Source organism: Canis lupus, chromosome 29, assembly GCF_011100685.1.
Source record: "Canis lupus familiaris isolate Mischka breed German Shepherd chromosome 29, alternate assembly UU_Cfam_GSD_1.0, whole genome shotgun sequence".
Classification (NCBI taxonomy): domain Eukaryota; kingdom Metazoa; phylum Chordata; class Mammalia; order Carnivora; family Canidae; genus Canis; species Canis lupus.
In genome coordinates, this window is record NC_049250.1 from 40,119,475 (window position 1) to 40,140,532 (window position 21,058).

The 21,058-nt window shown below is 47.2% G+C and overlaps 1 protein-coding gene across 3 annotated transcripts in view; it reads left to right on the forward strand.

Annotated features, from left to right (window-relative positions):
• Positions 1-16,643: 16,643 nt before the first annotated feature.
• The window catches only part of INTS8 (integrator complex subunit 8), a 50,948-nt gene continuing 46,533 nt past the window's right edge, over positions 16,644-21,058 (forward strand). For 2 of the 3 annotated variants that reach the window (XM_038579791.1, XM_038579792.1), the window contains exons 1-2: positions 16,644-16,911; positions 19,131-19,305. In XM_038579791.1, the coding sequence (XP_038435719.1) occupies positions 16,782-16,911; positions 19,131-19,305 (305 nt within the window). In that variant the 5' untranslated portion in view covers positions 16,644-16,781. The remainder of the gene's footprint in view (positions 16,912-19,130; positions 19,306-21,058) is intronic. The other variant, XM_038579793.1, reaches the window with a different exon arrangement.

Consider the following 21,058-nt stretch of genomic DNA (forward strand, 5'->3'; position numbering starts at 1 on the left):
CACCATATCCAAGGTCATCTAGATATTTTCTTTTTTTTTTTATAATGAGCTCTTTTTTTTAAGATTTTATGTATTTATTCATAGAGACACACACAGAGAGAGAGAGAGAGAGAGAGAGGGGCAGAAACACAGGCAGAGGGAGAAGCAGGCCCCATGCAGGGAGCCAGACGTGGGACTCACGCCCTGGGCTGCAAGTGGCACTAAACCACTGAGCCACCAGGGTTGCCCTAGATATTTTCTTATGTTATTTTCTCCTATGTTGTATAATCTCCTATGTTTTATGATTTTGCTTTACACTTAGGCCTGTGATCCATTTCAAGTTAATTTTTGTGAAGTATGGAAGGTGTGTGTCTAGATTTGGTTCTTTGGTTTGTTTGTTGCATGTGGATGTTCCAGCACCATTTGTTGAAAAGACTATTTTTGCTCTATTGAATTGTCTTTGCTCCTTAGAGATTAGTTGACTGTGTATATGTGGGTCTCTATTCTGTCCCACTGATTTGTCTATTCTTTCACCAATATCCCCCCTGTCTTAACTCTTTAGCTTTATAGCCCTAAGGGGCTTTCGGGGAGACTGAGAAGACAGCTAGGAAAAAGAAGAATCACACAGTGGAACTGTTCTAGAACAAACCTCACTGCCTCTGCTTGGACCTTAGGTCACATGCAGAGTTCTAGATGGGAATTGGAGAATGCAGACTTTAGCTTGCCTACAGAAAAGAAGCCAATTGTAGGTCGTTGGGATGAGTGATGTTGGGCCAGCTTATTATATATGCCAGAAGGATGATCCAATTTTTAAAAATTTTGCATACAATGGAATAGAAAAAAGACGGGAAGGATATGTAGGCTTCCCTTGCTTTGACATGCCTGTAGCCAGCTACCACAGTAAACACCAGCCCTCCAGCAACACGGCTCGAATTTTAGTTACCGTGGTATAGTGACTGCAATGACATAAGTACGAGTCTCACTGTCCGCTCTTCATGTCCATAACAGATACATGTCATGATCACTTCTTTCCAAATCTGTGATTGGTAACTCCGCACCTGTTTTCCACTTCACACACAGCAAAGCATGTGCCGACGTCGCCTCTTTGTCTCCCAGTGGGTGGTAAACCCAAGTGACATTTTACAAAAATGGGCATTGAAGGAGGGCCCTGGCCAAAGAAAGTACACCAAAGAAACAAAAAGTGATAATGTTTGAATGAAATTGGAACCAAATATAAATAAAATCCTAGAACACCTGCCTGACCGTAGATACATCCACCGTGCCACTGTTCAGAGATGCTAGCTAGGCTGCCGAAGGAGCTTTGTGAATGTATCGATACAAAAAGAGAAAAGATGAAGATGTCCCAGAGGAAGTCACACTAACAAAAAAATCTTAGCATTAAAGGAGTTCTCAAAGATATTTCGAAACATTGGAAACACAAAAGATAAAATTATGAAAGCTTATCTGCACTTAGAAAGAGGTGTGACAATTGGGCCAAAACAGAACATAGGCTCGCTCCACAGCATGAGTTAAATGATGAGAAGAAGGCAAGCCCCGTTGAAACAACCTTTGGTAAGTTTTTTAGGGAGAAATAAAATACTTTAATTCTCAGAGTTTTTATTTATTTTATTTTTATTTTAAGATTGTATTTATTCATGAGAGACAGAGAGAGAGAGAGAGGCAGAGACACAGGCAGAGGGAGAAGCAGGCTCCGTGCAGGGGCCCGACGTGGGACTCGATCCCGGGACTCCAGGATCAGGCCCTGGGCTGAAGGCAGGCACCAAACCGCTGAGCCACCCACGGATCCCCAATTCTCAGAGTTTTTAATGTTTAAATTATAATGTACTAAATAAATATTACTTTTTCCATCCTTTTACTTCCCTGTTCATGTATCACCACCAATTAGAGAGTTTTTTTAATGTTCTGACAAAATTTTTCCAAGTTTTAAAATTTAGGGGAGCCCGGGTGGCTCAGTTAAGCTTCCGATTCTTGGTTTTGGCTCAGGTGATGATCTCACAGGTTGGGAGACGGAGCTCCATGTCGGGATCTATGCTCAGCAGAGAGTCTGCTTAAAGATTCCGTCCCTTTGCCCCTCCCCTACTTGTGCTTGGACGCTCTCTCTCTCTCTCAAATAAATAAATCTTTTTTTTAAAAGTTGGGTTTTTTAAAAAAAAGATTTTATTTATTTATTTATTTATTTATTTATTTATTTATTTATTCATGAGAGACAGAGAGGCAGAGACCCAGGCAGAGGGAGAAGCAGGCTCCATGCAAGGAGCCCGACGTGGGACTCTATCCAGGGACCCCAGGGTCACGACCTGAGCTGAAGGCTGACATTTAACCACTGAGCAACCCAGGTGCCCCTTAAACAAAAAAAGTCTTAAAATTTAAAGATCATGGAATTATAGTAAATGTTTCCATTGGTTACTGGGATCATTTTTGCATCACTGCAGCTCGCAGGGTCATTTCTGTCGTTCTGCACTACTGTACAAAGCAAAGACCACTTGTACAGCAAAATGTTGATAATGGGAAAGTGGCAAAGTTATTGGCAATTTGTAATTTGTTCTTTTTTTGTATTTTTAAAGTATAATTCCATAAACATGTATTGACTTTGTAATTTAAAAAGCAACGGAAACATCATAAAAATTTTCAAAGAAAAAAGTGTACAATATTGCTGCAGATATAAATACTTGAAAATGCCCATTAAGTCTTTTGGAGTGTAGGGAGGAGGTTCTGAGGAACTGACACTGATCTTTTGTGATTAAATACTATCAGTATAATGGAAACATACCATGATTGATTAAACTTCATGGTCTAAAAAAAAGTAGAATCAATAGCCCAATTAAAAAATTGAAAAATCAATGTGAACTGATTATGCAGCTCAGTTACTACCAAAAGTTGCAGCACAGCCATTTGATTCAACCCTTAGGTAGACTCATTTCATGCAGATTTGTTTTTTGAGTTTGTTTTTTTTTTTAGGTTTTATTTTTATATAATCTTTCCTCCCAATGTGGGGCTCGAACTTTTATAGCCCCAAGATCAAGAGTCGCACATTCCACCAACTGAGCCAGCTAGGCACCCCTCCTCCAGATTTGGTTTTTAAAATGTTTTCTGCAACAAGGGAGTAAGGACTTGTAGTAGTTAATTCCACATCTTGAGGCAGGGGGAAAAAAGCAAGAAGGAGCTAGATCTGTATTACCTAATAGAACTATACTTCAGCTCAAATTATGACCATTTGTTTTTGCCTTTGGTTTTTTTTTTTAAAGATTCCATCCATGTATTCATGAGAGACACAGAGAGAGGCAGAGACACAGACAGAGGGAGAAATAAGCTCCATGCAGGGAGCCTGATGCAGAACTTGCTCCCAGGACCCCAGGGTCACACCCTGAGCCGAAGTCAGACACTCAACCACTGAGCCACCCAGGTGCCCCAATTATGACCATTTGAACATCATTAAGAAAATAGTGAATATAGTAAGTTGAAATACATTGAGTCTATTATAGGTCAAAGTTCCTCATGATCCTCAAATGGAAAAGTTAATACAGAGTATACAGCTTAGTGGTTGTGATACACAAGGTTGGCTGTACTAGGATATGATGGTAGCAGGATCTACTTTGTTGTTTAAATGAGGAACTGGTAATATACGGGTAGTTCACTTCTATTAAGTTTATGACTGTCATGTGTAGCTCTCTACTCTCTCTGTTAGGAAGGATGAGTATGAGGAACTAGAGGAACTCAAGATCATAATTCAAAGGTTCTAAAGTACCTATTGTCCCACATTTTAACATCTCTAAAAGTGTCGTACATCATATACTAAACGATGTAGATGAATTCCAGAAAATAGCAGAAACCACATCAAGAGAAGGAAGCCCTGATGATCAGCACTGACTGTCGCAAAAAGAAGACATTGTTCCAAGATGATGGCTCATCTAAAGTCCCCAGGAGGGGCGCTAACTGGGCCAAATTGAGTCCATCACTCAGGAGAGGAAATCTCTAGATAACCCTACAGACCATGAGATATTATTGAGGTATAAATAAATTTACAGGGCAGTCCGGGTGGCTCAGCGGTTTAGCGCCACCTTCAGCCCAGGGCGTGACCCCGGGGTCCTGGGATCGAGTCCCGCATGGGGCTCCGTGCATGGAGCCTGCTTCTCCCTCTGCCTGTCTCTGCCTCTCTCTCTCTTTGTGTCTCTCATGAATAAATAAATAAAATCTTTAAGAAAACAAAATAAAATAAAATAAACCTAATTTTCGAACGTGTCTGTTAGATATACAGATGTAACTATAGGAGTGACAAAGTGCAGGTAGCAGTGAGTGCCCCTCTGCAAGCACAGGAAATCCTCGGATGGTGTGGAATTGTATCGGCAAGTACCTGAGAGGGATTAGTGCACTCAGTAGCCCCTTAAATGATACCTGCGAGCAGGCCATATGTGACGTACGTTGGAGAATGAGGCCACATTAAATCCATTTAGGACAAGGTGGACAAATGAATGAACTTTGTGAGTTGTGTGCACTGGTAATTAAACAAGATGATCGAGCTTTTATAAAATTGCACAATTTTAGTCACAATGACTTTTCCCCAAATCCCCAAAGCCCCAAGAAACACAGGCTATATAATTGTAAATTAGTCCATTTAATAGCCAAAACTGATGAACCCACCCTCGCTACAAAACTCGTGGTGGTACTCAAACATTCTTCTTTCCTTCAGCTATAAAATAGTTCTCTCAGAAGATGCTGGTCCTTAGTAGCTACCGTCCATACTATGGATCCTGATGGCAATGGCACGTCAGAGCGTTCAGGAGAAGGGCCTACGACTGAGGGCAGGGGCACCTGGGTGGCACGTCGGTTGAGTGTCCAACTCTTGATTATGGCTCAGGTCATGATCTCCAGGTTGTGGGATCGAGCCCCGAGGTGGGCTCACGGAGGAGTCTGCTTGTCCATCTCCCTCTGTCCTCCCCCTGCTCTCTATCTCTCTCTCTCTCAAATAAATAATAAATAAATACAGTCTCTATTTTAAAAAAGAGGGGGGGCGGGAACGCCTGGGTGCCTCAGTGGGTGAGGATTGCCTTTGGCTCAGGTCATGATCCCGGGGTCCTGGGATCGAGTCCCACATCAGGCTCTCCCCGCTCAGTGCGGAATCTGCTCATCCCTTGCCCTCTCCCCCTCCCCTTGTGCACACTTGCTCTCTCTCTTTTTCTCTCAAATGAAATATATATATTCATGAGAGAGAGAGAGAGGCAGAGACACAGGCAGAGGGAGAAGCAGGCTCCATGCAGGGAGCCCGACGTGGGGACTCGATCTGGGGTCTCCAGGATCCCACCCTGGGCTGAAGGCGGCGTTAAACCGCTGAGCTACTGGGGCTGCCCCTCAAATGAATAAAATATTTTTTAAGAAGAATGAGGGTAGAACACAATCATAGCCATTATTTTATTTGAGCCTGATGACAACTCCATGAAGGTCATTGTTATCCTCATTTTGGGAATGACACGAGAGGTTCGGAGACATTGATTTGCTCAAGTTTTCACAGCTGTGCCAGAGATGAATCCAGAACTGGATTTCTGGCTTCTGTCTTGTTTGATGGTCTCTTCTCTGTATCATTTCCTGTGCAAAACTCAGGATTTCATTTAAGTCTAAACAAATGTTTCTCAACTTCCTATTTTTCATATGGCCCCCCAGGAAGCCTTTTTTCAGAGATCTTTTTTGGGAATGGTCTCACTCATAGACCGTATGTCTGTTTGGGTACTAAATGTACATTGTGCTTGTTTACATAAAAAGAGAACTTGGCACCCCTTTAGATCTGATATCACCCCTTTTGAGAATGCTTGGTCTAGAGGGCCAGGCTCTTTGATTTGTTTATTTAGGGGCGAAGGTGAACAGGGCTGGTCTGTCAGTGAGATTGAAGCACTCCCTGGGCAATCCTGGGGACCATACTTCATAGCCTGGGAAACACAGTTTAAAACCCCTTACTACTACTACTACTACTACTACTTTTACTACTTTTTTTTTCTTTTTTTTTTTTTTGAGAGAGAGAGAGAGCAAGCCTAAGTGAGCACATGCACACAAGCAGGGGACGGGGAGAGGGAGAGATTGAGAATCCTAAGCAGGTTCCACACCCAGTGAGAAGCCCAATGCGGGGCTTGATCCCATGACCCCGAGAGACCATGACCTAAGATCACCAATCCAGCCAAAAATCAAGAGTCAGACGCCCAGCCGACTGAGCTGGGCAGGTGCACCACCCTCTACTTCTTTTAAGAGGCAGATTATTAGCCGCAAATCATCCCTGGCCACGGATAAGTCCAGTGACCAGCAAGGAAGTACATCGTTCCCTTCCTATGGTGGAACTGTAAATTGTACTGGGAGTTTTTCCCTTGGTCAAGAGTTAGGCACGCCACTCTGTCGTCCTTGGAATTTCTAAGGAAATTTCGTTGCTTAATACCATCTGATTAAGTTCAATATATGATCATTTAGGAACTATAATTATGTGGTGGCAATAAGATGAGCCTGGTGTTCAGTGGGAAAGTAGACTGTTGAAAGCAAGGAACGTTTCACGGTCCTCAGAGGCAAGGCCATCCGTCCCGTGGGCTGAGCCATGTCGCTCAGAGGGGCAGCAGGACATGCCACATGGTGCAATGACTGCCACGTGGAAATGGGTGACTGAGATATCACAGGGACAAGGCCTCCTTGTGATGCAGGTTCCCATACTGGGAGTGGGCAACAGTGAGGTATGCCAAAGTGTTGGGGATCACAAAGAACAGAAACCGTCATGGTCGTGGACAGAAATCCGCAGGCTTCTGAGGACAGGAAACTCGGGAGAGGAACAACACTGCTTAGGATCTCTGATTCCATGCCCAGCAATAGGCCTGAAATGGATACTAAAGAGATCTTCAAGGGGCACCTGCCTGGCTCAGTTGAAAGAGCGGGTGACTCTTGATCTTGGGGTTGTGAGTTTGAGCCCCAGGTTGGGTGTAGAGATTACTTAAATAAACATTTTTTAAAACATTCTTCAAGGGATGTCTGGGGGCTTAGCGGTTGAGCATCTGCCTTTGGCTCAGGTTGTGATCCCAGAGTCGTGGGATCAAGTCCCGCATCGGGCTCCCTGCATGGAGCCTGCTTCTCCCTCTGCCCGTGTCTCTGCCTCTCTCTGGGTCTCTCATGAGTAAATAAATTAAAAAAAAAAAAAATCTTCAAGCACTTAGCTACTGTGTCTCATTGGAGCTGAACTTGGTTTCTTACCTCTGCTTCTCTTGGCTTGTCTGCCCTTCCTCTTCTCTATAGACCCGCTGCTTCTGCCCGCAGACGACGGCCTCCAACCCCTGGCCGGGGATCTTCAGGCTCAGTGCCCCCCACCGGCTAGCATCAGGCTCCGAGCCTCTCGGCGTGTCCCTTGAAGGCCACACTGTGGCTGAGCGGCCAGTGGGCGGCCTGCCTTGGGGGGCTGACTGTCCCTGGCCCCCCGGGAGCCCTTGGGAGCAGTCCCCCTGAACAGTCAAGGTATTACAGAGCAGGGTCCCAGAAGGGGAGGTCACCAGCCGAGCTAGTGCTTAGGGCCGGGAGCGGGGCTCCCCACGGCCTGCCGCTGCCTTGCGGTCACCGCCACCGGCTCTCCAGGTCCCCAGCGCCGTCTGCTGGCTCCTCCCCTCCAACAGGCTGCCTGCGGGGTGTGCAGCTCCGTGGGGGTCCCCCCAGCCTGCTCACCCGGTCCTCTCGCGGAGGGCCCGTGGGGCGCCCAGTGTGGGTGTGGGTTCCCCGAGCTCCTGCTTCCCCCTCCAGGCCCGGCCGACGTGGCTCTGGCAGTATATGACCCCGGGTCAGGGCTCGAGGCCTGCATGGGTCCCCGCAGGGCCTGCTTCTCCCTCTGCTGTGTCTCTGCCTCTCTCTGGGTCTCTCAGGAATAAATAGGTAACATCTTAAAAAAAAAAAAAGTATATGAACAAGCAGAGATTACTTTAAAAAAGAAAAGAAAAGGAAAAAGAAAAAACACGTAGAGAAAAAAAGAAAAAAGAAAACACATAGAGAAGTATCTGAGGGAATTGTGTCAGTCCTGGTTTTGCTGCAACAACAAACTAAATTGCTTTCCTTTCACAGAGGTCCTTTCTTCGTGGATTTTGTCGTTTTTCGTGTACAGTGAACTTCAAGCTTGTTCAGTGTGTCTGAGAGTACCTTTTATGTAGGTTCTGGAATAGTGGTTCTTGAGCCATCTGCGCTGAAGGACCAGTCTGTGTCTCTATTTTAATTTTTTAATTTAATTTTTAGACTTTTTATTTTATTATTATTTTATTATTTTTAAAAATAATAAAATTTTATTATTATTTTAAGATTTTATTTGTTTATTCGTGAGAGACACAGAGAGACAGAGAGGCAGAGACACAGGCAGAGGGAGAAGCAGTCTCCATGCAGGGAGCCCGACGTGGGACTAGATCCCAGGACTCCAGGATCACACCCTGGGCTGAAGGCAGCACTAAACCACTGAGCCCCCCAGGATCCCTTTTTTACACTTTTTAAATTTGAATTCAATTTGCCAACACACAGCATCACCCCCAGTGCTCATCCCATCATTTGCCTTCCTCAGTGCCCGTCACCCAGCGACCCCATCCCCCTGCCCTATGTGTGTGCTTTAGTTTGCAGCCCAGACCGAGGTGTGGGTCTGCTGTTCAGAACCGGTTGGCTTCTCACACTACGCGCTGAACTCCCCAGCCACGCTCCCCGGCACCGAGACTCTTCTAGAAGATGCAGCCACTGACCATGCTCTTGGACATCCGGACAAGGGCCAACTGCTGTAAGCCCTGCTCAGCACACACTGTCGAGGGCAGGGCTTGGCTCCATGCAGGCCAGCAACAAGCAGGTAGGGGCACGACCCCGGTCTGCACAGCACACTTTAAACACCTCTGTTCTCTGACTGTGTGTGTGCACGTGTGTGTGGCCCGAAAGCAGGCGATTCAGAGCAATCACACTATTTGCTTCTGGGTGAAGCCTAGCGCGTTCCGCTCCCGCACAGCGCTCAATGAAGCCGGGGGCTCATCAAGGGCGGAGCGTCGGCCTCGGTGACTCCGGATTCTTCAACCACACGAGGAACCAGTTCAGTATGGACTTTGGGGCCCCGCTGGTGTGTTAAGGGGACAGTGTTGTCCTGGCTGCTGAGAACGTCAGTACGGTTCTAGGTCCAGTTCTAAAAGTGGGGCTTGAAGTGTTGCCTCATCTGCATGCAGATGGATTTTAAGGTCTTAAAGCCCCAGGTAAGGAGGAGGACAGTAGCTGGAAGTAAGCCAACGAGAGACCGACCTGAAAGCTCCCGCGGCTTCTTGTCCTGGCCACCAGCCCGGCGGGAGGGCTGTGCCCCCCTCGTGGCGCCTGGAGATGCTGGAAGGGAGGCAGCTGCGGCCCAGGCCCCGAGCAGGGTGGTCCGTCGCCGGCGGCAGGGTGGTAGAGGGGGCGGCGTGCAGGTGGCCGGGTGAAGGCGGGAAGCCCCTGGGACGCAGCTCCAGCACCCACCCGCGCCCTCCCGAGGGAGCTGGGGTCTCCGTGCACCCCCCGCTCGGCTAGAAACCACGTAGGAGTGAAACAAAGACAAGTGCCCGGCGTGAACGCTGCCTCAGCAGAGCTCTGGGTTCACTGGTGCTTGTAAAACCTACAGCAGCAGAGAATCATGTTTTAAGAGCAATTTAGTAAAGGTGTAGGTCAGATGAAGGAGACATACGGAAAGGCTTGAATCCCCACCTGGGTGCGTGTGGAACGTAGGTGCTATTTGCTCAACACAACAACTCACTTAGTTAGCAAGTGTTTATGGGCACCTCTCACGCACCGAGACTGTACTGGGCACGCAGTGCAACCCTACCCTGCTCCTCGCCACCACACCCCTAAGAGCCTAGAGTCTCGCAGGGAAGTTAGGCTCCTAACTGATTGCAAGGAGGTGAGTTGAGGGCCGGGACGCTGAGGCTCAGTGCTACAGGAGCATGTAACAGGGCGCCTACCTGGTCAAGGAGTCCAGGGAAAGCCCGAGAGAAGTAAAATATAAGCGTAAGGAAATCATTTTTTTTTAAGTTTGGAAGCATTTATTTTTATTTTTTTTTAAGTCAGCTCTACACCCAACATGGGGCTCGAACTCATGACCCTGAGATCCGAGGAGCTGCATGGTCTACAGGCTGAGCCAGCCAGGCGCCCGGGAAGTCATGTTTCATGGCTGTAGGACTCATTATCTTTATTGAAAGATCTGCTTCTGGGAGTCCCTAGGAAGATGTGATTCAGTAGATGTAGCCGGATAGCTCAGGTAAGGGGTAGGCAACAACCAATGACAAGCCTCATGCTGTCTTCCTTCCACACTGGAAAGTATCAGGCAAAGGTCACAGCACACCTGGTAGATACGGACCCTCCCCAAAGGCCACAAGATGGCAGTGTAACCATTAACATAGTCCCCCTCCCTCTATTATTATTATTATTATGATTATTATTTTAAGATTTTATTTATTCATGAGAGACACAGAGAGGCAGAGACACAGGCAGAGGGAGAAGCAGGCTCCCTGTGGGGAACCGACGACATGGGACTCGATCCTGGGACCCTGGGGTCACGCCCTGGGCCGAAGGCGGACGCTCCACCGCTGAGCACCCAGGGATCCCTATTATTACTCGTATTTTAAGAAAGCTCTATGCCTAGCTTGGAGCTTGAACTCATGACCCCAAGATCAAAAGTCCCATGCTCCACGGACTGAAGCAGCCAGGCACCCCACCCCACAAATACTTATTGAATAAGGTTTTAAATCATTTACTCGTAATTGAATTGTAGTGCATTTGTTTAAAAAAAAACAAAAAACCTTAAACATATGAACTGAATTAAAATAGATTTTTACCGATGTGGTTCTCAGGTGATGAGAAAAACATCTTCATCTTTAGGGTGTATAACACCCTAATAATATCTTGGGGCACCTGGGTGGCTCAGTCAGTTTTTTTTTTAAAGATTTTATTTATTCATGAGAGAGAGAGAGGCAGAGACACAGGCAGAGGGAGAAGCAGGCTCCATGCACCAGGAGCCCGACATGGGATTCAATCCCAGGTCTCCAGGATCACACCCTGGGCCAAAGGCAGGCGCCAAACCGCTGCTCCACCCAGGGATCCCTGGCTTGGTCAGTTGAGTATCCGACTCTTGGTTTCCACTCAGGTCGTGATCTCGGGAAGGAAGAGGAAATAAGACCAGGTACAGCAGCCTGTTGCGAGCACAAGACAGAGAGTCCTACTTGAATAGTTATTGAGCACATACAGTATATGAACCTCGCAAGATGTTCTGTGATTACATATCACCACTGTAAAAATGTTTGTTAGAATTTCACTTATTCTTATGATATTATTAAACCTGGAACCGCCTAATCTGTGGTTTTTCCCTTATTCTAAAGCTAAGCACTCTGGCACCTTCAGGCCACTTGATTAATTAATAATTAACTACAAGGTTCTCATTCCATCTTCCTTCCTGAAGGAGAGATGTCAGCCCCCAGCACCAAAGCAACTGGAAGCAAAGTGAGGAAGTACAGTTGCACAGGCAACGGGCCTCATGTCAGGGTTTGCCCAGGACGGGGGTAGGGAGGTGCTGGAATGTAAGATTTTCACTGTTAAAACCGGGGCAAGGCCTGGCCAAACTAGGATGAGTTACTCTACTGAGTGTAAAGAAGCAGGATGAGACATAGAGGGATTGGAGAGAGGATGATGGAGGAAATGCAGTAAAATATTAACAATTGAGACATCTGGGTCAAGGGGTTGTAAGAGTTCTTTAAACGATTCTTGCAACATTTTTTGTAGGTTTATGTCTATTTAATAAGCAAACAAAAAATCAACAGCAAGATATCTTCTTGATGGAGTGATTGGGCTCTGGATCAGATAAAACAGGGACTCAAATCCCTATTTTCTACTAACTAGGTGTATGATACTGGGCAGGTCACTTAACTCCCCTGAGACTCAGTTTTCTCATCTATAAGATGGGCATAGTACTGCTAATGGTACCTAATTATTGTGAAATTATAATTGTGAAATTATTGTTATGTGGCTTAACTGAGACGATCTGTGTATAATACTTGGCACAGTGCCCGGTTCATAAGTGATAAACAGCCTTTATTTATGAGTTATATTTATTGACATTTACCATATTAGAAATTAAAACTGAGATACTTTTAAAATATTTAATTCCTTTAAAGATCTCAGGGAGCCAGGGATCAAGGCTGGGCTTAGAATGTCCTGGAAACCCACACAATCCAAAATGGTGGTGTGGCCCAGTGGAGCTGGGGATCCTAAAATCGTTTAAAAATAATAAAAATCTATTGGGGCACCTAGGCGGCTCAGTCTGTTAAGTGTCTGCCATCGGCTCAGGTCATGATCCGGGGGTCCTGGGATCAGTTCTGCGTTGGGCTCCCTGCTCAGTGGGGAACCTGTTCTCCCTTTCCCCCTGCCGCTCCCCCTGCTTATGTGCTCCTGCACTCCCGCTCTCTGTCAAATAAAGAAATAAAATCTTTTAAAAAAATCCGTTAAATTGTACACCTGAAATACCTGAAACACTGTATATTAACTAATTGGAATTAAAATAAATAATAAATAAAACTAATGCAAATTGCAAGCCTATTATATGTTGATATAATTTTTATGCAAAGTAACTTTATTTTCATTAAAAAATCTGGTAAGAAGATGGCTTTGTTTTACATTTTTGCAGATCTCTAGAGTGGCTAGTAGAAGACAGTGGGTTCTCATATCTGCTTCTGTCTTTGAACTATTACTGTATATTTTTTTGTAAAAATACATGAAGAAAATCCAGCTTCACATAGATACGTAGCTTAAAGAGGAGTATTTGGGGGTGCTTTTTTGGCTTAGTTGGTAGAGCATGTGACTCTTGATCTCAGGGTCACAAATTCAAGACCCGTGTTCGGCCTGGAGCTTATTTATTTTTTTTAATTTATTTATTCATGAGAGACACACAGAGAGAGAGAGGCAGAGACACAGGCAGAGGGAGAAGCAGGCTCCATCCAGGGAGCCCGATGCAGGACTCGATCCCGGGTCTCCAGGATCATGCCCTGGGCCAAAGGCAGGCTCTAAACCGCTGAGACACCCAGGGATCCCAGGCCTGGAGCTTACTTAAGAGAAAAAAGAGTATTTTAAATTTTTTTCAGATAATTGTGGTATTTTTCTTCTTTGATACTACACCAAAAGTCAAGAAAGTGGTGCTTTTTAAAAAAGGTTAGTTGGAATTTGCAATCATGTCGATTAACTTATCAAACTCTGTTCATTGATTATTGATGAGCCTGAATATTTTATTCAGTGTTTGACTTGGATTCAGATATCTTCTTTTGTAGCTTACATTTTCCTGACCTCAGCCCAGTTTTCTATTGGAATGTTGTCTTTGGTTTGGTTTGGTCTTTTCTTATTAAAGAGGCACATAGTATGTGGGGTAAGATTTTAATCTCTGAAGTCATGCTGCTTAAATTCATGCTTAGTATCTGGCACTTAATAGCTGTGTGACTTTAGGAGAGTTTTAACCATTTCTCTGTGCTTGTTTTATCACCTGAAAATAAAGATAATAGTGAAACCCACCTTGCAGGGCTTGAATGAGATAATAGGCATGTTATGGACTGAATGTTTGTGCTCCTCTCCCTTATATGATGAAATGTTGAAACTTTACCACCTAATCTGATGGTATATTAGTAGGCAGGGCCTTTGGGAAATAATTAGGATTAGATGAGTCCATAATGGTGGAGACCTCCTGGATGGGATTAATGCCCTTAGGAAAGAACTTGCTCCCTTTCTGCTTTGTCAGTTGAGGATACAATGAGAAGTTGGCAGCCTGCACCCCAGAAGAGGGCTGAAGGGCTGATACTAGAATTTAACCATGTTGGCACCCTGACTGTGAGCCTCCAGAACTGTGAGAAATACATTTCTGTTGTTTATAAGCTATTGAGCTTATGAAATTTTGTTTATAGCAGCCTGAATGGACTAAGACAATGTATAAAGTGCTTAGAACAGTGTCCATAGCGAGTTTACAAGTGAGCATTTGCTAGTATTATGGCTTTTCTTTTTTAAAAGATTTTATTTATTTATTCATGAGACACACAGAGAGAGAGAGGCAGAGACCCAGGCAGAAGGAGAAGCAGGCTCCATGCAGGGAGCCCGACGTGGGACTCGATCCTGGGCCTCCAGGATCAGGACCTGGATTGAAGTTGGCGCTAAACCGCTGAGCCACCCGGGCTGTCCCATATTATGTTTTTTTTTTTTTAAATATATTAATCATCTAAAACTCAGTGCCCTCTGGACATTTCCATTCTGACACCTGACAGGTGGTGCCTATTCAAAAGTTTCCAACATGAATTTATTTTATTTATTTTATTTTTATTTTTTTAAGATTTTATTTATTTATTCATGAGAGACACATAGACAGAGAGGCAGAGACACAGGCAGAGGGAGAAGCAGGCTCCCTGTGGGGAACCCGATGCGGCACTTGTTCCCAGGACCCCGGGGGTCATGTCCTGAGCCGAAGGTAGATGCTCAACCCCTGAGCCATCCAGGTGTCCTCCAACATGAATTTCAACCTCCCCCCCCCCCCATAGCTATTATATTGGCAAAGGATCAGGACACAGGTCATCTACCCTTATTACTAGGGTCAGGAACATAGGATCTGTCCTTTCTCCCCTCATCTTTTTATGCCTAACTGGTGAGTAAAACATGCCAAATCTTCCATGAAAATAACTGTTTAATCTCCCTGTATTTTATTAATTTAGTTCTCATGGTTTTATTAGTCTAATACATTATTTCTTTAGAGCCTAGGATAGAATTGCAGGAATTGTGGGAGAGTGACCCAGAGAGGGTTTTTACAGTGAGAAGAGGATAAGGAGTAGGATCCCAGGGAACCCTAAAATGAAAGAGGAGAGGTAGCACAGAGCCCAGAAAGAGGATTGGGCAGGAAGAGAAGAATAAGGCAGTGATTGCCACTGAAGCATTTGATTTACTTTTGCTTACGGAGGAGTTACTTCCATTTATTTTTCTTAAAACTTATGAATTCTGCTTCTTCATTCTGGAAAAGACTAATAAGCAATTGATCTTATCCATGTTGGACTCAGCCTAGGTACAGGTGAAAGAACATCAGAGCGGTGGCTCAGCCCTTTCTTTTTTTTTTTAAAGTACTATTTCTTTTATTTTTTTTTTGAAATATTTTATTTATTTATTCATGAGAGACGCAGAGAGAGAGAGAGAGAGAGAGGCAGAGACACAGGCAGAGGCTAAAGCAGGCTCCACACAGGGAGCCCCACGTGGGACTGGATCCTGGGTTTCCAGGATCATGCCCTGGGCTGAAGGCGGCGCTAAACCGCTGAGCCATCTGGGCTGCCCTCAGCCCTTTCTTTATTGGGAAATGTTGGGCAAATGAGAACTCTGGAACTTCAGTTTCTTCATTGGTTAAAAGATGTATAATGAGTTTGTTGACAGGAGAAAATTAGAGTTGTGTATTTGAAAATAATTTGCAAAAAAAAAAAAAAAAGCATAATATAAGATCAGGAAACATGGATATATTTCTAGATGCCGGGCCTTGTTTGAAAAGCCCAGATAGGGGCACCTGGGTGGTCCAGGAGGTTAAGTGTCTGCTTCTGTTCAGGTCATGGTCCCCCCTGGGTCTGGGATGGAGCCTGCTGCTGGGCTCTTGAATTCTCTCTCTCTTTTTAAAAAGATTTTATTTACTTATTCATGAGACACACAGGGAGAAGCAGGCCCCATGCAGGGCGCCCAACATGGGACTCCATCCAGGGTCTCTAGGATCAGGCCTTGCGCTGAAAGCGGTGCTAAGCCACTGGGCCACCGGGCTGCCCTGCCATCAACCCTAAGATTAGGCACAAATACGGAAACTGAGTTTCAGAGAGTAAGTTAAATGGCCTGACCTAGACGAGACTGCACTCTTTACCTGGAGCATGTGCACGACCTATGAATACACTTTCTCTGATTTTAATTGTTAATTAAAATACATAGAACATTACAGAGTGGAGTTAGATATAAAATGGGATTGACCGTATCTCTAGCTGGGCTATCAAGAGGCTGAATTCTGCGCTAAGTATTGAGAGCTAGTCCTTTTTTTCTTTCTTTTTTTTGGTTACATTTTTATTTATTTTTCATTTTATTTTATTTTATTTTTTGGTTACATCTTTAAAATTTGAATTCAATCTGCCAACACTCAGTGTGGCACCGGGTGCTCACCCCATCACGCGCCCTCCCCAGGGCCCTCACCCCAGAGCCGGTCCTGAGAAGTAGCAGCCGCTGGGTCCCACCGTGGCCCGTCCCTCCGGCATCCCTCCGGGAAGGGGGTCGGGGCGCTGGTTTCCTAGGAGGAAACCTAGGAGATGGAGACGGGGCACCTGGGAGCACCGAAGGCAAGCTACGCCCGGCTCGCGGCTCAAACTAGGGTGCTCGCCGCCGTCCCCGCGCACCCCGGGGCCCTCTGCACGCGCGGAGGCCGAATCTCCCTGTGACCCGGCGGCTCGGCGGGCGTCTCCCATGGCAACCGCGAGGGGCGTGGCCTAGGGCTCGGCCCCGCCCCCTCTCGACAAGTCGGACAACGATTGGCCCGGAGGCGCGGCGGCGGCGCGGGGGGGCGGGCCTTAGGCGCCCGGGCCGCGCCGCCATTTTGGGTTGTGCGGGCCTCGGGACGGTGCGAGCGCGGCGTCGGCCCGGGAGGTGCGGCGGCTCCGAGGCGGGAGGCGGAGGCGGAGGCGGAGGCGCAGGTGCAGGCGCAGGCGCAGGCGCGCGAGGTCAGGTTGGAGCCGGGCAGCGGCGGCGGGGGCAGCGGCGGCGGGGGCAGGATGAGCGCGGAGGCGGCGGACCGGGAGGCGGCCACCTCCAGCCGGCCCTGCACGCCGCCGCAGACCAGCTGGTTCGAGTTCCTGCTGGAGGAGTCGCTGCTGGAGAAGCACCTGCGCAAGCCCTGCCCGGGTAGGCGCGGCGCCGGCCCGCGGGGGAGGGGCCCGACCCCGACACCCGGATCCCGACCCGGATACCCGCTCCGACTCCCGAGCTCCGACCCGGACCCAGACCCGACCCCCGACACCCGACCCCAGACTCCGACTCCGACCCCCGGGCTCCGAACCCCGTCCCCGGCCCCCACGCCCAGTCCCCAACCCCCTGACCCCCCGACGGCACCCCGACCCCCGACCCGACTCCCCGACCCCCCCGACCCCCGGATCCCCTGATCGCCGGCCCCCCGATCCCCCGACCCCCCCCGAACCCCAGCCGCCCGACGCCCCGACCCCCCCATCCCTGATCCCCGGCCCCCCGATCCCCGACCCCCGGACTCCCGATCCCCTGATCCCCGACCCCCCGATCCCCGGCCTCCCCGATCCCCGGCTCCCCCGATCCCCCCATCCCCGACACCCCCATCCCTGATCCCCGACGCCCCGATCCCCGGCCCCCCCATCCCCGGTCCCCCGATCCCCGATCCCCCGACCCCCGGATTCCCGATCCCCTGATCCCCGACCCCCCGATCCCCGGCCTCCCCGATCCCCGGCTCCCCCGATCCCCCCATCCCCGACACCCCCATCCCTGATCCCCGGCCCCCCGATCCCCGACCCCCGGACTCCCGATCCCCTGATCCCCGACCCCCCGATCCCCGGCCTCCCCGATCCCCGGCTCCCCCGATCCCCCCATCCCCGACACCCCCATCCCTGATCCCCGACGCCTCGATCCCCGGCCCCCCCCATCCCCGGTCCCCCGATCCCCGATCCCCGGTCCCCCGACCCCCGGATTCCCGATCCCCCGACCCCCGGATTCCCGACTCCCCGATCCCCCCGATCCCCGACCCTCTCGATTCCCGGATCCCCCATCCCCAACCCTCCCGATCCCCCGATCCCAGACCCCCCCATCCCCGACCCTCCCGATCCCCGACCTCCGATCCTCGACCCCCGGATCCCCGGTCCCCCCGATCTCCGACTCCCCAACCCCCCAATCCCCCGACCCCCGACCGTCGCTAAGCCTTCAGCATCCCGGAGCCGGGCGCGGGGAGGGCTGACACCGCAAAGCCCCGACCCCCCTTGGCCCTTTGACTCTTGGGGGTCTTAGCGTCCGGGAGGAGGTCCGGGAGGAGCGCGGGGTTGGGGGAGGGGGGGCTGGGACACCCCCTGCGGGACTCCGGCCTGAGGCCGCTTTGCCGAGGGAGGGAAATTGCTGTGGGGGGGCTGGTCCCCACGCGGACTCGTTATCATCTTAGGTCCTTTGAACGTTGTGGTTTTCGGGGAGGTTGGGCTGTAAGTTAACGTGAGAACGGCTGGAAGAGTAGGGAAGGCTGATATCCCAAGGAAGGAGGAGGCCTCCAGGCGCTTCTGGATGGAGGGAGGGGCGTGAAAAAGAAGTTTCTTCCATAGGGTTTTGCTCCCAAAGTTCTTGAAGATGTAGCTCGTTCAGTCTCCTTGAGCCCAAAGCGGTGGAGACCACTCTGCCACAGCCATGCTTTTATCCCCTGGATCCTTCCATAGTTTTTTGAATTCATCATTTCTCACACAGTTACTGAGTGCTTTCCGGGGGGCAGGCTTAATGCTGCTCATGTTTTATCTCATTTAATTCAGTCGTCATAACCTCAGGTAGATGGCGGTGTCCTCTATTTTGCATGATGGAAACAGGTGCAGAGAGGTAACTTGATGCAGGTCGCACTAATTGTTAAAACAGTTCCATAGATGGCCTGTCTTCTCTCTCTCTCTCTCTTTTTTTTTTTTTTTGGAGAAAAGTTTTAATTTTTATTATTATTTTTTATTCATGAGAGGCAGAGACACAGGTAGAGGGAGAAGCAGGCTCCATGCAGGGAGCCAGATGTGGGACTCACCCTGGGGTGATGCCCTGAGCTGAAGGCAGACACTCAACCACTGAGCCCCCCAGGCGTCTAGAACTGTCTGTCTTCTAATTTGCTGACCTGGAAAACCGTGACATTGTATTCTTTGTTGTGATGTATTTTCTTCTGCACCAGTCTGATCACCATTCTCCTTCCCGCCCTTCCTGGTCTTCCCTGCAATCCCAAACATACCTCTTAGAAATCCTATTCCTTAGTCCCTATAACTACAGAGCTCTTGGAATTCTTTCTGCGGCCAAAAACCAATACAGTGAAACTTTTTGCATCTTCACAATTAGAACTTAAACTTAAGAATTCATTTTCTTTTAAATCCTAGATCCTGCACCAGTTCAACTTATCGTTCAGTTTTTGGAACAGGCTTCCAAACCTTCAGTTAATGAGCAAAACCAGGTGCAACCTCCACCTGATAACAAGAGAAATCGTATTTTAAAACTGCTTGCTCTTAAAGTTGCTGCGCATTTGAAGTGGGATTTAGACATACTAGAGAAAAGGTACATAATATTTAAAAGAAATATGTTTTTGAAGCTCTACTTAGATATTTTGGGTTATTTCTATATATGCTCTTTATGGTAATCAGGCCCTAAAGTGCAAGTTATTTTTCTCTATATTCTTGGTAAAATATTGCAACTGCTTTCAAAAGGTGTAAAGTTTTCGAATGTTAGGTGCATTTAAATCGCCTTTTAAAACATGAACTTGGGCAGCTCTGGTGGCTCATCGGTTTAGCACCGCCTTCAGCCCAGGGCATTATCCTGGAGACCCGGGATTGAGTCCCACATCGAGTCCCACATCGGGCTCTCTGCATGGAGCCTGCTTCTTCCTCTCCCTCTGTCTCTGCCTTTCTCTCTGTGTCTCTCATGAATAAGTAAATAAAATCTTTAAAAAATAAAAATAAAACATGAACTTAATAATGAGGTAGTTTATCATTGCTTGATGTGATAACTAGGGAAAATCCACACATAAACGGTTTTAAATGTTTTAGTCTATTTTTACGTATCTGAAGAAAATGAATGAAAATTAATGATAGTTGTTACATAGTATAGATGATTTGCTGTTAAATAATTCAGTTTTTTTTTTAAGTTTCTTAAGAAATTTATTTATTCGTGAGAGACACAGAAAGAGGCAAAGACACAGGCAGAGGGAGAAGCAGGCTCTATGCAGGGAGCCTAATGTGGGACTTGATCCCAGGACCCCGGGGTCACGACCTGACCCAGAGGCAGACACTCAAACCATTGAGCCATCCAGAATTCAGTTATTTTTACTGATCCTAAATCAATCACTATCTCCTAAACTATTAAAATATCTTAGTGCTTATTTGTTAATAAGTACTATGAAGGCTATGCTGAGTAAATGACTTGCTTTCATCCCCCTTTTTCTCACAATTTAAAGATAAAGTAAAATTCAGAAACAAGGAAATAATAGACAAGTACTTCTAACATTTTTATATAATGTTTGTTGTTTTTTTTTTTCTGTTTTTTAAAAAAGATTTTATTTGAGAGCGAGAGTGAGTTGAGAGTGAGAGTATGGGTGGGGCGCAGGAGGAGCAGAGGGAGAGGGAGAAGCCTACTTCTTGCTGAATAGGGATCCTGACACATGGGGTTCTATTTTTTTTTTAAAGTATTCTCTGCACCCAATGTAGGGCTCAAACTCATGACCCTGAGATCAAGAGTCAGATGCTCTATTGACTGAGCCAGTCAGGCGCCCCTCTCCGTGTGTGTTTGTGTGTGTGTGTGTGTGTATTTATGATTTATTTATTTATTTATAGAGAATGAGTGGGGCACAGAGACAGAGGAGAGGGAGAGAATCTCAGGTTGACTCTCTGCTGAATCAAATCCCACAACCCTGAGATCATGACCTGATCAAAACCAAGAGTTGGATGCCCAACTGACTCTGCTGCCCAGGCACCCCTTCTTTTTCATTTTCCCCCACATAACAATGAACATTTCCCCATTTTATTTTTTGGAGATAATTCCATCATGTGGATAATTTTTTTTTATGTGGATAATTTATTAACTGTTCTTCCATTGATATTTAGTTTGTTTCAGTTTTTCACTCTAGTAAATCACAGCCTTAAATTTTATCTGAATTTTTGGTTATATCTTTAGTACAGATTATTAAATTGCTGACTCAGGTGGTATAAACATTTTTAAATCCCATGATGCATATTGCCGGATGGCATTCCAAGAGGGTCGTACTAGTTTATGTTCTCTCTAGTAGTGTTTAAACACTTTTTTTTAGCGTTAAGCA